We start from the raw sequence: 18,334 nt of genomic DNA, 5'->3' as shown, positions 1-18,334 counted from the left end.
GGCCTACTCCGAGGCTACGCGTGATAAGATAAAGTAACATTACACATAATGTGATAACCTGTTCACTTAACGACGCATAACTAAAGAATTTATATCACAAGTTTAAATGCTCATTGTGCCTTGTTTTCTACATCAGTAAGTCTCGTATCTTTTGAAGCGATGTTTGTAAACATCACTTTCTATCAAGTAGACTACTGTCAAGCTGGAAGATGGTGAAGAACATCAGTCTTATGAAGTTGGTCTTGTAATGCAGGTTTCTGTCCATCATCCTATTGTACCTTCCATCACCAGGTCCTGCTGTCGAGTGGTCGGTTGATGGTGTAGGTCGAGTGCTGGTGGACTTGTAGGTCCTGTCTTAGTGCTGTTGTTGGCGGGTGGATGATGGTTCAGATGGGAAGGACAGATAACATAAGAACTGATTATCTATGACGAGTTTATCTGCTAGATCATCATGATAGTATCCTTATCGAGAGGATGATAGAATAGAAGGCATTTCCTCACCCACCACTTACTCCAGTACGGCAGCTGATAAAAAGACAGAACAGAGGGATCAACGTATATCAGGTTGGGAATACTCAAACGTAAAGGTTTTATAGAAAAGAGTAAAGATGAAAATTTATCAGATAAAATGAAATATGAAGCCGAAAGAAAAATTATTTGTTTTACAGAAGTTAAGATATTGATTTTTCCGTCTTGAGCAGATTTGTCTATTCATAATTATTAGCAATGAAGTGTGAGTTTAGTCGTTATCTGAGGAGCTGGTGAGAATTGATTCCGTCGTTCTCCACATCAACATCTAAAAATATTCTTTCCCCAGTTTCATGCTGTGCCACTTTCCTTATAGTTTCATATTTCTTTTCTTTTCGTTGAATCTCTGATATTAGGAAATTAATGTGTTTTGTTGTCGTAATTATTTGGCATTTTGAAAAGTTCTATTTGATCTCTCTTTCTCGAGTTATTCATCTTTCATTAACGCTACCACATCAGGTTTGCCTGTCCAGATCATTGCGAAGATCATGAAAAGTTGCAAGCTTTAGATCTGGGATTCTTTCGAGACTTTCATGTCAACAAGCATCACAAAGCAGAGTTGAATGTGAAGTAATTTGCCAGTGATCGCCTGCAGAAAACTTTCTCTGACATCAGCATTATCGTCAGGATTCTCATTTGTATCTAGAACTACGTCTGGCACCGTGTCGTCATCCGACAACAACATAGCATGACGCAGGAGTGTCTTCCTCCCTCGTTGTTAGTGAAGTTATCGCCTCCAGGGAGTAGGTCAACTTAGCACAAGTGTCAACAGAACTTCCGTTAGCATAAATGGCTGGTTATCATATCGATTATGACCCTCGTAACACAACAGCAAGCTGAATTATGATCTTGTGGTTCTGTCCTAGATGTCTGTAGTGCACGAAGAGTTGACAGACGTAAACTATGCGCTAACAACCTAATTGTCTGATGAACGTGGACGTTTTGTTTACACTAGTATGCTACGCTGCCAGACGGTCCACGGTCGTATCTTGGAAAAACCCCATCGCCTGTTCACCCTAACTCGTTTACCTCAACGTGACCTCCTCGTTGGACTTTCCTTGACCGCTAGAGTTAGTGGACACGCCAGCCGATAAGGAGTACGATAGTGGAGATTAAATGATCATGGAGAGAGGGAGACGTGTGGCGGGGCGCTGGGAAGGCCACACTGTGTGTTGCCTCCGCGTTGTGAGCAACATGAAGCTGCTGGTGCTGATCTCCTTGGTCACCGCTGCCTCCGCCTCAGGTAATGTCACTTCCCACTCGTCACATAGTGTTAACTAGGAAGCGTCAGCAACAGACGAAAAGCATACTCGTTTGCTCACATCCACTTTCTCTTGCCATGTGTGACACACCGACACCCAGCGTCTCATATCCACAGCTAAGCCTCACAGACCACTCTGTGGTTTCCCCCTAACCACTCCATAAGCCCTGGTTTAATTCAGTGGCAGCACGTCGCCCTCTGAGTATCTAATTACTTCAATTCGTTCTATCTTGCGTACACCCCACACTCCTGCATAATCAGGTCCTGAAAGCACCTTTTACTCCATCCTTTTATCTCGTCCTTGGTCTCTTCTTCCCTGTTCCCTCCAGTTCTTACAGTTGTATCTTTTTATATAATCTATCTTCATTCCTCCTTTAGATATATCCAAACCAGTTCACCATACCCTCCTTAACCCTCTCAACAACCTTCTTATTGCCACATCTTTCACACGCTCATTCCTTACCCGATGATCCCCCTCACATCACATATTGTCATCAAGCATCATAGCCAGCACACATCTACCCTCGTCTATACGTTCGCATCCATGTAACAATGTAGGGACAACTATACCATCAACCATGCTCGGCTTTGCCCTCACAAACACTGATCTCTCTTTTCCATACACTTGTTAACGCACCTGGGAATTCTGCCACCTTCACTTACCGTTTGGTTCACCTCAGCTTCTCAGGTTCCATCCACCGACATAACTACTGCCAAGTATATAAAATGCCCAAACCTCTCTCTCTCTCTCTCTCTCTCTCTCTCTCTCTCTCTCTCTCTCTCTCTCTCTCTCTCTCTCTCTCTCTCTCTCTCTCTCGCACACACACACACACACACACACACACACTCCCAAACTTAGAATCCGACTTCTGCAGTTTCTCGCTCGAGTCTGCCTCCAGATCCATTTCACCAACAAACAACAACTGAATCTACCCTCAGGCCTACCCACCGCCAACTCACTGCAAACCAACCGATCTCTCCAGAACTCTCGCAGTTACTTCCCTCACCAACCCACCCGTAAGAAGATTAAACAGCCATGATGACAACGAACAACTTGATGGAGACCTACCTTCGCTTAAAACCACTCACGCACCTTACTTCCTACTTGTGCACACGTCTTATTCTCTTCATCAAACTTCTTATTGCTCCTTGAAGGAGGCTTCCCTCCTGCACCAAATATTTGTAACACCATCGAAATGGCATCCTTATTAACCCGTCATACAATTTCACCAGTTCCATAATTGGTACATAGAAATCCGTCCCTTTCCTAAAGTACTTTTCACACACATTCTTCAAGGAAAACACCTAATCTTATCAACTTCAGTCACCCTTAAATCGCATAGTTCCTCCCCAGTCTGATGCTCTGTGCATGCCACCACCCTCTAAATCACCACTCTCCTTACAGCGTACTAGGTGACAAACTTACACCTCGGTGATCCAAATATCCACCTTTGTTCCCCTTACCTTTATACAGGAGCACTATACAGGCATTCCGTAAGTCCTACAGCATCTTACCTTGAGAAATACGTAATTTGAAAATCCTGACTATCTAGTCAACAACACTGATTCTTTCTCTCTCGGGAAACCTAGCTACAATCCCATCCATTTCGACCGCTTTGCCACGCTTCATCTTACACAAGGCTTTCACCTCCTCTCCTCTTTTCACCAAACTATGTTTCAACCCTCTCATTCTGCATTCTTTCAAGCACCAAAAATTTCACAGCTACCAGCTTGTCACTTGACACAGACAAGAGTCCTTCAAAATACTCAACACGTCTCCCCTTCACCTCTTCTCCATCTGTTACCTTGACTGATACTTCTATATATCCTCATGTTCTTACATCCTTCATCTCTAACAGTATCTTCTTATTCTATCTGAAGTTTGCCGGTACTCTCTCATCTTATTTCTCATATGCTCTCTTTTTCAGCCCCTGCACTTTCCATTTGACCCCGTCGCTTCCTCTTGTCCATTTCCCAATCATTCGCACTCATTTCCTGCAGGTAGTGCCCATTCAACGCACTTTTCTCTTTCACCAGCAATTTAGCCTCCACGTACACCGTTTATTACCATTCAGCATCCTATATACTTCTCGCGCACATGTAAGCAATGTTTTCTTATATAACTCCCATTTCTCACAGACTTCCCCTAATTTTGTTTATTCTTACCCTTTGCCATTCTTCATACAATCTCTTCTTACAAAAGCTCCTTTTCCAACCCAACATATTTTAACCATCCTTTTTCCACCCATGACATTTCCTCTTTTCCTGAATCTTCAACAAATCTTCACCCTCGTCTCCACCTGGAAGTGATCAGACGTCTCACCAGCAGCCCCTCTCAGCACATTTACATCCAAGAGTCTCTCCTCATCACACATAATAATATATACTTAACCTGGTGATTCCTGATCACCATTAACCCCATCCAATCACGTAAACTGGCAAGGCACCAGGGCAGACAACAGTATCAGGCTGGCCGGAGCCTCAAGTGGCTGCTCGGCCCACCAACATCCCTGGCAGGTACTTTACATGAAGTTAATTTAGCGACGTTCGAGTTCTCTTTGCCTGCCGATCTCTCCTCCGACCCTCTATAAGGACATTAACGCCGAATGGTGATCCATAAGACAGAACTACTTATATACAGCCGTTGATCCCATGAATTAGGTTAGAATACGGCCATGTGTCCATTCACCTGGCCAAGATACCAGTATAATCATGGTAAAACAAAGATGGCGCCTCAAGGGTTTCTGTGTTATCACGGTCCTATCATCAGTGGTCACGAGAGAGGAACGATAACACATGACGACTTGCTGACCGCTGCTGATGTTTCATAACTTACCAGAATGAATAATGGGAGGCAACCTTGAGCACTGCTGCTGCTGTACCTTGAGCACTGCTGCTGCTGTACCTTGAGCACTGCTGCTGCTGTACCTTGAGCACTGCTGCTACTGCTGTACCTTGAGCACTGCTGCTGCTGCTGCACCTTGAGCACTGCTGCTGCTGCTGTACCTTGAGCACTGCTGCTGCTGTACCTTGAGCACTGCTGCTGCTGTACCTTGAGCACTGCTGCTACTGCTGCACCTTGAGCACTGCTGCTGCTGCTGTACCTTGAGCACTGCTGCTGCTGCTGTACCTTGAATTATAGTCCAGTGCACTCGCAAAAAAATGAGAGAGCTTGATAAGTGATTATAGAATAGGCAGTAACTAATGCTGATACAGTCACGGTCCAGCGTGACCCATCATGATCTTGCGTCCTGTGGTAGGTGGAAACCCTCATTCAGTACTGTGCTACATGGTAAAGAGATGATCCCAGATGTGACTACTATGTCTGCTTCCCTCGTATATTTCACAACTTAGTGAAGAATATCTCTTAACAGGAGAATAAGTGAGGCAGGTACACCTACAGCTAACCGAATGGTTTGATTAATACAGGAATGTTATCTCTGATAGGAACATATAATGTTATAATGATTCTAAATGTATGTATGTAAAGATTAGAACTGAGGTCAGGGATTACCAAAACGTGGGGAAGTTTGTCGTATTTCACGTGTTGTCTGCAGGTGGCAAGCGCGCGGCCCTGGACGAGGAGTACGGCTACGTGGAAGTTCGTCCTGGAGCCCATATGTTCTGGGTGATGTACCACGTGGACCAACCAGGCGACTATAAGGAGTTCCCTCTCATCATGTGGCTGCAAGGCGGCCCTGGTGCCTCCAGCGTGGGCTATGGTAACTTCGAGGAACTAGGCCCTTATGACATCAACGGTAACCATCGGGAGTACGCCTGGGTCAGTAGTGTCCTCCTGTTATTGGTCATGTAACATCAGTTCACATTCTGGTTGGGACCATTATCAAGATCTGTCACTTATGATCATCACTCTAGCTGTACTTAACCGTCTTTTGCACGTGCAATGTGGTCACTTTATCTGTACTTACCTGCCTTTTGCACGTGCAACAAGTATTTCTATCGTCTTAGGCTTTGATCGTATTTATTGACCAGTCTCTTCTGTATGTCGTTATAATGAGTCATCATTAGTATTGTTACCATGAGACTTCAGTCCTGGGACTCATTTCAGTACATGGTTCATATTGCTCACATCATCACCCATCCATCACTGACCTGCCACTTATTGAAGAGTTTCACCAACGATTCATGTCCCTTCCTCTTCATTCATGTTAACTGATGATAAGCAAAATCCCGCTGCACCGGTTCTACTGCAATGGAAAAGATGTTCTTCATATGTGTTCTTGATGACGTACCACATATTAATGTTTTGTAAGGGGAAACGGACATATTTCAAGACCAACATCTATTTTTTTCTCTCCATTTATGTAGACGAAGAAGGCCAACTTGCTGTTCGTTGACAACCCTGTAGGCACGGGCTACAGCTACGTCGAGAACTATAATGATCTGGCCACAGACAACGCCCAGATTGCTAACGACCTGGTAGCTGTGGTCAAAGCAGTCTTCTCCAACAACACCGACATGCAGAAGATGCCTTTCTTCGTGTACGCGGAGTCATACGGTGGCAAGATGACTGTTGACTTCGCTCTAGCCTTCAATCAGGCGAGTAATAAGTACTGGATTACATTGTTGTAAGTGTGTGTGGGTGTGGGTTTACATATAGAGATTATCTGGTACGTACTTTCCCATCTCACACAAGCTTCTGCTTGCCTCACACAGGCGATACAAAACGGCGAGGTGGTGAGCGACTTCCGCGGTGTGGCCCTGGGAGACTCATGGATCAGCCCGATGGACTCTGTCAACACCTGGGGCATGTTCCTCTACCAGATGGTCAGTTCCTCTACCAGATGGTCAGTGCCTCTACCAGATGGTCAGTTTCTCTAATAGATGGTCATTTCCTTTAGCCCTTAATGCACTCGTGTACTAAGTAGAAAGATCTACCAGATGATAACTACCGCTAACAGATGATTAATATCCTACCAGATGGTGAGTTCCTCTACCAAATAGTAAGTTCATATATCAGATGGTGAGTTCCTCTATCATACTGTTAGTTCCTCTACCAGATAGTGGATTCCTTTACCAGACGATGAACTCTTTTATAAAATGATAATTTCTCGCATTCAACATGATTAAGATCGCTGTTTTATTTCTTTGGTTTTAATTTTCATGAGAACATACAGAGGAGAATGGTACCTACTTTTACATTGGAATTTATAATTGTGTTCCTCAGAAAGACGTAGAGTGCGGGTGATGTGATCAAAGTATACAATCGGATGAGAGAGATGAAAAATGAGAACATCATTAGAAGACTCAGATCATCCAGTCAAGGATGGACTTGGAACAATTGACTTACATCTGATCAATTTTTATTCTTTAAGAATTCAGTAAGACACTGATTTCGAGAGTTGTTGATGAGTGGAATAAGTTGCTAGATACAACAGTAAGAGCAAAAATTATAGAAAGTTTCAAGTTTAAATTCGTTGGCTGCTTGAGTGAGAGTGTATGACTGTGAAGAGGAACTTCCTCACATGGGTCAACTGTCTTAAAAGCGTCCTTCTGTTTTCATAATGTCGCGTTCGCATGTTGTTCATTTCGCTTGGTAAGAACTGGTGGAGACGCTCGGGTCAGTAGCACCTGTCTTAAGATATGTATGAAAGGAACATTGAAAGAGTGAGGTGATTTTCAGGTCCCTGAAGAAACAAGTGGACAAACAAAGGCCAAACTACTAAAACCTCATGATCCTCATTAACTTGCTTATCATTTTCCCCAGTCGTAGTTAACTATGGCGCATTGACAACCTTCAACACGACCTGACGATTTCCGGGTATGGTCCTCTGTCTTGGAGCGGTCTGACGAGTTTCTTGTTTTCCCAAGGGTGACACAAGTATGGGAATATCTTGCAGGGTTTCGTCAACCGTAAAGGCCTGCAAACCATCGATGCCGCAGCGACCAAAGCCCAGGACGCTGTGGACGCCGGACGCTGGGAGGACGCAACCGAGGAGTGGAGCAACACAGAAGTTGTGGTAATGAATGTGGCACACAATGTCAACTTCTACAACGTGCTGGCCAAGGAGGACATCTACATGATGAAGACCAAACCCCACACTCGTGATCTGTCGTACATGAAGCCAGCCATCCGTTAGTATCCAGCCTGGCTTGGGAGCCAAACCATACCTCATGTGACTGGAACTTTTATTCTGGTCCAAATTTGTTTACCCATTATGGTTCCTCCAATCTTAGACTTGTTCCAAAAGCAATACGAACTTCCATCTATTTTTCCCCTGTACGCTTTGCGTGCTTCATGATATTGTTTACAAACTGTACATATTACTCAGAGTTTCTCGAGAGTTAAGTTGCGTAGTAATGCTGGGTGTTGGTCGTCAGGAAGGTTGTATGAGAACCACGTCGGCAGACTCCAACAGGCGCGCGACGCCCTTGGCGACTTTATGAACGGAGAACAAGCTGCCGCGTGGAACATCCCCAGCAACGTGGTGTGGGACTCCCAGGGTGACCGTGTCTTCAACCACCTGGCTGGTGACTTCATGAAACCTGTCGTTGATTCAGGTTTGTAGTGACCATTGTTATAACTAGCACAGTGCTGTGACGAACACTGTGGTTGTCGTAGCCATTGTATTGTGATGACCATTGCGTTGTGATGACCACTGCGTTGTGGTAATAAATGGGTTGTGCCAGCCACAGTGTTGTGACAGCTCTTGTGTAGTGATGACTACTCTTTTCTAGGAACATCTATGTTGTGATGACCACTATATTGTGGTGACCATAGTTCTGTAATAACCATGGTGTTGTGATATCCATTGTGGTGTGGTGAACATTTAGGTTGTAGATTGCAGGTGAACCTAGACATATCATTAGTACTAAGAAAAGACTGGAAATGATATCAAGTGAAGACATTCCTTCACTTAGAAACATTGTCTCACCAGCCATCAACGACCAGCTGATGATCCATCTCTCCCACAGTTGTGAGACTTCTGACGGAGACTAATGTGCATGTTGCAGTCTTCACTGGTAACCTGGACCTGATCTGTGACACCCCAGGTACGTAGATGTCATCAGTCCTGGTCCAACAAATACTTGATATTCAGCTTGTGTATGGATCATGGTGAAGTGCCTGAGGATCGGCGAAATGCATGCATAGTGCCATTGTATAAAGGCAAGGGGGATGAAGAATGTGTGGAAAGAGAAAATGTTTTCTCTGAGAGCAGATATGGGTATTTTAGAAGGAATAGCAGTCCCAACAATATTATATGGTTGTGAGCCACTGACCATAAATGTAGTTGTGCGGAAGGAGGGTGGATGTGTTGGAAGTGAAGTGTTTGAGGACAGTATGTGGTGTGAGGCAGTTTGATCGAGTAAGTAATGAAAGGGTAAGAGAGATGAATGGTAATAGAAAGAATGTGGTTGAGAGAGCAGAAGAGGGTGTGTTGAAATGGTTTGGTCACATGGAGAGAATGAGTGAGGAAAGGTTGACAGAGAGGATATATGTGCCAGAGGTGGAGGGAACAAGTAGAAGCGGGAGACCAGACTGGAGATGGAGGGGTGGAGTGAAAAAGATTTTGACCGATCGGGGCTTGAACATGCGGAAGGGTGAGAGGCGTGCACTGAATAGAGTAAACTGGAACGATGTGGTATACTGGGGTCAACGTGTCGTCAATCGAATAAACCAGTAGATCACAGTGATGTACGTGATCAAGTAATTGTTCATGGCATGTGGTTCCCCAGGTACGTACAGGTGGATCGAGGACATGGAGTGGCCGGGTAAGCCTGGCTTCGTGGAGGCCGACACGACGCCTATTTACATCAGCGATTACTCCGCTCCCGCCGCATTCGTGCAGTCCTCGGGTAGCTTCTCAGTCTACACCATCCTACGGTCTGGACACATGGTGAGTTAACCAGCCATTTATCATGTGTTTCTGGCCAGAGGTGAGCGGCAAATGAGGAAGAACAGTAAAGGTGGCGCTCTTCTTGCAGAGGTTAGGTTAGGAAGGATGATGAGAAGGGGACATAGTCGTATGTAGACCACCATGTTGCCATACCTGCCACATGACCTGTGTACTGGGTAGTAGGTAGACCACCATCTTGCCATCCTTTCCCAGCTCCCTCATTTTCATCAGTTTCTTCCCACTCATGTCATTTCTTCTTTTCTGAAAGCCTTGACAAACTTTTACACTCGCTTTCACCAAGATATGATCGGACAACTCGCTAGTTGCCCCTCTCAGCATAGTCGCACACTACAGTCTCTTCTTTGCACGACTGTTTAGTGCTTATTACAAAGCTGCCCATTGACCCCGAACCCCACCAACCCTCGTATACTTATGTATACACCTTAAGAGACACATGATAATAATAATGGTAACTGACGATTATCAATAACAACAGTAATGATAATTATGACAATGGAAAGGACTATGCTAATTGTTGGTAGTGTATTAAAGTGCAGCATAACCTCGTACTCATATGTTGCAGATTCCCATTGACGCTCCTGTGACAGCTCTCAGGATGATCGATATGATCACAGCTTCCTCCAGCAAGTCTAAGCGGCAGGAGACTCAACAGGAGATATCCACTCATGAGGCTCCCAAGCAAGAGGCACCCAAGCAAGAGGCACCCAAGCAAGAGGCGCCCAAGCAAGAGGCACCCAAGCAAGAGGCGCCCAAGCAAGAGGCACCCAAGCAAGAGGCGCCCAAGCAAGAGGCACCCAAGCAAGAGGCGCCCAAGCAAGAGGCGCCCAAGCAAGAGGCACCCAAGCAAGAGGCGCCCAAGCAAGAGGCGCCCAAGCAAGAGGCACCCAAGCAAGAGGCGCCCAAGCAAGAGGCGCCCAAGCAAGAGGCGCCCAAGCAAGAGGCGCCCAAGCAAGAGGCGCCCAAGCAAGAGGCGCCCAAGCAAGAGGCACCCAAGAAAGAGGTAACAGTACCGGAAACGCCTGAGAAAGAGGCGCCCAAACAGGAAACACAGAAGAAGGAGGCACCTGAGAAAGTGGTTCTCGAGAAGGAAACAAGACTCAAGCAGCGGGTGGCGGGTAAGCACAAGAGCTTGCCACTGAGAGCGGTCAACAAAGCCAGGTCAAGGGTCGTGGCCGCACACTTCAACCCCGCCACACCCACTGGCAGGCGCTACCCAAAGTCGGTGCCCCCCTTCCTGAGGCACGGCATGCACTAACTTCCTGGGGTTCCTCAGGCCCTGTTCTTTGTCACTGCAAAGGACTCTTTTAGTTTTCTACATTGATTATTGTAAACATGTGTCCTATGGATCTAGCATCCTCAACCAAGAAATTTTATCGAAATAAACTGCACTGTCTGTTTTTCTCCTGGATGTATTCACCACAGACAGTAATCGCTATAATTGCTAATCGTCAGCTTACCCGTGTGAACACCTAGAAAATGTACCATGTTCCATAGTGATTTTTCTCGTCTCAGTGAAGTAATGGAAACAATACATATCAATGTTTGCAAGGAATTAACGAAACATTGTTTACTCTGTAAGAATGATCAAGTACACTTGAAAATGTTTGCTGATTGTTCCTCACCAACATCCAAGTGACATAACATTACCTTATCATTTACAGTATCGATCAAAATATCGAATGCAGCCCAGCACACCTTACACTCACTCCCTGCTTTCTCTTCTCTTACCGCTGCTCCAGCTCTGTCGCAACAGAATCACCCCCTGTAGTAACAGATGTCTTTACTTGCCACGTCTAGCTCTAGCTAGGATCCCAGACACTGGTTCTGATCTTACATCAGAGGGAATCCCAACTACTGGTTGTACTACAGGGCATATCTAGTTGTACCAGAGGACATCTCTGCTACTGGTCCACACCAGGGTATATCTCTACTGCTGATCTATACCAGAGGACGTCTCTCTTACTGATCTGGGTTTCAGTATATAGTAAGATGGTGTGGACGACAGCAAAACAAACACAAGACACAAAAGTCAGCCATTTACAGGTAGCTCGGGACACCAGGGATATAGGTTGGCCAGCTAATGTTTACCGTCACCCACTCCAGTATTCTCCCCAGTCTCACACACTTCCTCCCTCCCCCAGTATTCTCCCCAGCCTGATACATTTCCTCCCTCCCCCAGTATTCTTCCCAGCCTTCTACGCCTCTACCACTCACGTATTTTCCTTAGCTTCATACTTCTTCCATTTCCACTATTCTCCTCTGACATCACACACCTTTCCCCATTCCATTATTTTACCTATGGTCACACGCACCTCTCCCCATGCCGTTGTTTTCGCCAGCATCATGCACCTCTTCCCACTCCATTATCCTCCTCAGGATCACACACCTCCTCCCACTCCATTATTGTCCCTGGCGTCCTACACCTCCCCCTACTTCATTGTTCTTCCTGGCATCCTCTGCCTCCTCTCACTCAATTATTCTCCCCAGCATCACATACCTCCTGCCACTCCCCCAGCTCCTCAGCAAGATACACCACTGCTTCTTCCTCATATTACATTTCTCTGTTCATCTGATCAATACTGATCAAGGAACACATCAGTGTTCACAAGATAACGGTGAATCATTATCGTTTGTCTGACCTCTAAAGTGTATGCCATACATGTAAGATGTCTTCTGTATCGTCTTGTTAACTACATTATAATTGGTAAACCATTCTAGTCGACCCGCTGCCGCAGGTACGTACAAGAAACGTCATTATTCACAGCTCACAGCGGGAAACCTGCAAACTAAATTACACTCCCCGGGCGGCGGGAAATGTATTACAATGAACCTCCATTAGTGTCACCCAGGAAGAAACTTTCCGCTGATAATACTTCACACTGCATAATGCTCGACACACACACACACACACACATACACACACACACACACACACACACACACACACACACACACACACACACACACTACAGATAAGTAATAGGTAATCACACAACAAAGACATTCCATGCGTTGTGTTTTCAAAGTTAGAAGAGAATCCCTCGGGCAGGCTGCGCTAGAAAGAGATGACTGACGAAAATTCAAGGGAAATATATCAAGTACAATGATGGTTCGCTTAGACACAACTATGAACCTCACACGGAAAGAACAATATGGTTTTTGCCCTCTATGGTCATATTGTACCTAGGATGGACAGGACTCAGGAGTAGTTTAGACAAGGTCTTGGACACACTGGACACTTTAACCATGAAAATGACGAATGAACAGATAGAGACGGGTTAGAATGGCAAGGATGTGTTATACACGAGAAATAAAACGCCCGCTGAAAATATGACAAACAAAATTGGAGGACACAATGATGGTGTGTATAGAGATAGGGAAGGAGTTGAAGAAATACAGGTTGGTGGTGTAGCGGGGATATGCTCGATCACAAGATATAAGTGTACGTAAGGCGGAAGGATTCAGCAGAAGGAGGTCCGTGTTGTAGATCATGTGTGCAGATGCAGATGGCCTGGTGGGGAATAAAAAGGAAATTAGATTCAAAGATGGACGAAGAAAAAGTAAACCGGGCGTCATAAGCATAGCTGAGACCAAGCTCAATAAAGATGCTACATCCTATGTTGTTTTCTCACAGGTATGCGAGGTAATGAGAAAAGACAGAGAAGGTAAAGGAGCGCAGGTGTAACCCTACTGAGAAGTGAAACCATATGATTTTAAAACCTAACTGTAGACAGTGAAAATTCTACAAAGACAGTAACTGACGAACTATGTTTGATAACCTTACTGGTTCCTGCAGGAACATCACAAGAGCCAGATCGACTTTTTGATGAGAGTTTGAAGGAACACTTCGGAAGGTACAGGAAGCAGTGAGAATAAGCAAGCAAAGCAGCAGTGATGTTCTCACTTTAAGGGACATCAGCTACAAGGAAACAGACCGACATACACGTGGAGATTAAGGTGTCTATTACGAATGTTTTGTGCCATCACATATCAGAAGGGATAAGACGGATCTACCATCAAAGATGGATTTAGTTTTCTTGTAAAGCAGCCTTGAAACGAAAACAAATGGAATGGTGGAATGGAAAGGAATCATCGTTGTACAGACGTTCCAAGAAAGTGACAGAAAAGTACCTCTGAGTCATGGCTAAATATCCTTAGATGATATAACCTTCTAGATGGTGTGATAAGTCATGAAAGGGTAGATAGAGGAGTACCTGACTGTTACAAGCTGCCTAAGAAGGAGACAGCATGAATTCAGAAAGAAAGGATCTTGCACGAAGAATCTGCTGGATTCTTATGAGCAAAAAAGCAACATAAAAAGAAAAGATTAGTGAATGAATTGTTTATTCTTAGACTCCCAGAAGACCACTGATGCTAACCCCTACACAAGACTCTTGATAAACTAAATATTCAAGTTGGGGTCAAAGGAGGGGTGAGTGGAATGAAATATAGAGGAAAGATGAAAACCTTCCATCTGTCCTTACTGGAAGAAATAAGAGGAGAGGGAAGCAAGAGAACTACATATTACTAACTAAAAAGTCATGACGACGTTAACATAAAACAGATTTTTGATGCTGAAAGAGAGGTGAGAATAAGTGGGCAAAGCTAGAAATTGAGTAGAAGTTTACAAAGGAACATAAGGAAGCATTTTTTCAAGAACAGAAAGAGGTGTGGACATGTGGCACAAGCTGAGGGAAGGGGAAGCAAAAACAAATACAATGGGAAAACAAAAAGACAACAGATGGAAATTAAAAAGAGGCAATATCAAACCGGGAGACAGAAGTTAATCTAACGTTAACATTCTTTAAAGTCATCGTTGCAGGTGAAACAGTTTTCAGTCTAACAAATTCATTGATATGATTTTCCTTCTTATGGATGATGAGATCACCGCACCATTTCCTCCCAGCTAAAGATTTGGTCCAACACCCCATAAAAATTTGAGGAATATCTAACCCAACAATTTCCTATTGCCTTCAAAGCCATCCCCATTTTTTGGTTATTTGCAGAACAAGAAAAAAGTCTGATATAAAAACGCAATTACCTGAAAATGCTCTTAATTGAGCCCCACGTTCAATAGATTATCGTCTATTTACGTAAACTAATGAACACACTTAAGATATGTTTTCATTAGTCTATGAAATATGAATAAATTTTGTATCAACAATGCAAAGGAATTTCTACGTTTATCAAAGTCATACATCAACATTTATTCGTTTTCTTATAAGCCCTTTTGTAAGAAAACGAAAAATTATGACGAACTAGTGTATATAAACCAAGGTTGAATATTACGTCTAAACGGAGAAAATACATTTATTGCATCGAAAATTCTGTTGTGAAACTTATTCCTTCGCTGTATTATAGAAACGATATTCTTACCTTGATCTCTCGAATACAGTATGAAATATGTAAGTGAGATTTTGCACAATGAGACTTTGAGGACCAAATCGGAAATAAGTGCTTTTATGTACTTTACGTGTTATCCTCGATCAACAAAGTAAACAAACAGTTTTTATTGCCAATGTGTCATTATACAGCTCCAGTAAGAGACCATCCATCTATCCAACACATCCATTGCTTTACTAGAGGACCATCCGCCTACGCAGCACATCTGATGGTAACAGAGCAAACCATTGTTTAACCACTCTACTGGTATGAATGGGGTAGTTATCTTGAACTAATATTGGCCAGCATGGGGGCAGGTGAGTCAGTATAGAGGCAGGCGAGTCTCGGTCAAAACGGGGCAGGTGAATCTCGGTCAGTATAGAGGCAGGTGAGTCTCGGTCACTATGGAGCAGGTGAGTCTCGGTCAGTATAGAATGAGGTGAGTCTTGGCCGGTTTGGGGACAAGTGAGCCGGCCTGACTCATCCTGGCCAGTGACGCAGGTTGACGGAGTAACACACATGGCACATTTTCCGTCGCTATAAATACCCACCTTTTCCCTGCTCCAAAGCTGACCACATCTGGTGCCAGATGTCTCCACCACATGTTCGCTGTAGGGATGATGAATGATGTTGTCTGGGTACCAGGCTTTTGTGTGGGGAAGGAACGTTGACGTCATGGTGACGCAAATGCTGGAAATGACACAAGTGTGGCTCTTACACTTAGAACTCACTTGAGACTTTACTTATACTTACCTAGTACCGGCAAGTGCTACAACTGGTGCCTCTGGCTACTGCCGTTGCTTCTGTGTCAGATGATACCCCTACTTACCGCACCAGCAGTCACTTACGCGGGACCACAAGGCTCAAGTGGTTGCAGAATCCTGGCCCTGATGTTGTCCACTACCAGTTTCTCTCAGAATCTTTAGTTCTGACGAATGAAAGTTGTTCTTCATTGTTATGGTCAGCATCACTGTAGTCATGTCAGCTTCATTATGCTCATCTTAGCTTCAGCATTGTCGTGTTAGCTTCAGTATGCTTATGTTAACTTTATCATGGTCATTCAGCTTCAGTTTGGCCATATCAGCTTCAGAATGTTCATGACATCTTCATTTTTTGGTTATTTGCAGAACAAGAAAAAGTCTGATTTAAAAACGCAGTTACCTGAAAATGCTCTTAAATGAGACCCACGTTCAATAGATTATCGTCTATTTACGTAAACCGATGGATACACTTAAGATATGTTTTCATTAGTCTATGAAATATGAATAAATTTTGTATCAACAATGCAAAGGAATTTCTACGTTTATCAAAGTCATACATCAACATTTATTCGTTTTCTTATAAGCCCTTTTGTAAGAAAACGGAAAATTATGACGAACTAGTGTATATAAACCAAGGTTGAATATTACGTCTAAACGGAGAAAATACATTTATTGCATCGAAAATTCTGTTGTGAAACTTATTCCTTCCCTGTATTATAGAAACGATTTTCTTACCTTGATCTCTCGAATACAGTATGGAATATGTAAGTGAGATTTTGCACAATGAGACTTTGAGGACCAAATCGGAAATAAGTGCTTTTATGTACTTTACGTGTTATCCTCGATCAACAAAGTAAACAAACAGTTTTTATTGCCAATGTGTCATTATACAGCTCCAGTAAGAGACCATCCATCTATCCAGCACGTCTATTGCTTTACTAGAGGACCATCCGCCTACGCAGCACATCTGATGGTAACTGAGCAAACCATTGTTTAACCACTCTACTGGTATGAATGGGGTAGTTATCTTGAACTAATATTGGCCAGCATGGGGGCAGGTGAGTCAGTATAGAGGCAGGCGAGTCTCGGTCAAAACGGGGCAGGTGAATCTCGGTCAGTATAGAGGCAGGTGAGTCTCGGTCACTATGGAGCAGGTGAGTCTCGGTCAGTATAGAATGAGGTGAGTCTTGGCCGGTTTGGGGACAAGTGAGCCGGCCTGACTCATCCTGGCCAGTGACGCAGGTTGACGGAGTAACACACATGGCACATTTTCCGTCGCTATAAATACCCACCTTTTCCCTGCTCCAAAGCTGACCACATCTGGTGCCAGATGTCTCCACCACATGTTCGCTGTAGGGATGATGAATGATGTTGTCTGGGTACCAGGCTTTTGTGTGGGGAAGGAACGTTGACGTCATGGTGACGCAAATGCTGGAAATGACACAAGTGTGGCTCTTACACTTAGAACTCACTTGAGACTTTACTTATACTTACCTAGTACCGGCAAGTGCTACAACTGGTGCCTCTGGCTACTGCCGTTGCCTTTGTGTCAGATGATACCCCTACTTACCGCACCAGCAGTCACTTACGCGGGACCACAAGGCTCAAGTGGTTGCAGAATCCTGGCCCTGATGTTGTCCACTACCAGTTTCTCTCAGAATCTTTAGTTCTGACGAATGAAAGTTGTTCTTCATTGTTATGGTCAGCATCACTGTAGTCATGTCAGCTTCATTATGCTCATCTTAGCTTCAGCATTGTCGTGTTAGCTTCAGTATGCTTATGTTAACTTTATCATGGTCATTCAGCTTCAGTTTGGCCATATCAGCTTCAGAATGTTCATGACATCTTCAGTCTGGACATGTCAGCTTCAGCATGGTCGAGTTAGCTTCATGCACTAATGTCAACTTTGGTATGGTCATTTAGGTTCAGTTTGGTCATGTCAGCCTCAGTATGGTCATATCACTTTTAGTATGGTTATACCAGCTCCTGTGAGGTATATCAGTTTCATTATGATCATGACAGCTTCGTAAAGGTTGTGTCAGCTTCAGCTTGGTTATGTCAGTTTCAGTATGGGCATATCAGCTTTAGTACGGTCATGTCTGCTTTTGGTTTGGTCATGTAAGTTTTTGTATAGTTATGTCAGTTTCAGTATGGTGAATTCAGTTTCTGTATAATCATATCAGCCTCATTATAGTCTTGTCAGTTTCAGTATAGTCATGTCAACTTCAGTATGGTATTGTTACCTTTAGTATGATGTTGTGTCAACTTCAGTATAGTCATGTTAGATTTAGTGTCATGAGACACTTTACCTGTCACCATAATGAAGTGTTGAAACGTAATGTTTTATAAAATTAATGACACTGATTTGTTAGCGTAAAGCATGATGACAACAATCATTATTTATATTGTCATCATTATCATTATCATTAGTAGTAGTAGTAGTGTTACCATCATTATTATTACTATCATCTTTACTATTATTATCATCTTATTGTTATCATCAGTAGTAGTAGTAGAAGTAA

General features: G+C 43.8%; 1 protein-coding gene across 2 annotated transcripts; it reads left to right on the top strand.

Moving 5' to 3' along the window:
* The first annotated feature begins 1,600 nt into the window (after window positions 1–1,600).
* Window positions 1,601–11,052, top strand: LOC139765089 (retinoid-inducible serine carboxypeptidase-like). Of its 2 annotated transcripts, XM_071692251.1 has the most exons (10): window positions 1,615–1,771; window positions 5,347–5,570; window positions 6,119–6,349; window positions 6,467–6,577; window positions 7,651–7,885; window positions 8,132–8,311; window positions 8,726–8,803; window positions 9,488–9,648; window positions 10,232–10,369; window positions 10,415–11,052. In XM_071692251.1, exons 1-10 carry the CDS (start codon window positions 1,645–1,647, stop codon window positions 10,922–10,924), a joined length of 1,995 nt encoding a protein of 664 aa, XP_071548352.1. In that variant the 5' UTR covers window positions 1,615–1,644; the 3' UTR covers window positions 10,925–11,052. The 2 variants fall into 2 exon arrangements, with proteins under 2 accessions (XP_071548353.1, XP_071548352.1); XM_071692252.1 differs by having other exon boundaries at window positions 1,601–1,771; window positions 10,232–11,052.
* The last annotated feature ends 7,282 nt before the right edge of the window (window positions 11,053–18,334 follow it).

Source organism: Panulirus ornatus, chromosome 52, assembly GCF_036320965.1.
Source record: "Panulirus ornatus isolate Po-2019 chromosome 52, ASM3632096v1, whole genome shotgun sequence".
Lineage (NCBI taxonomy): Eukaryota > Metazoa > Arthropoda > Malacostraca > Decapoda > Palinuridae > Panulirus > Panulirus ornatus.
This window is presented reverse-complemented; position numbering and strand designations above follow the sequence as displayed.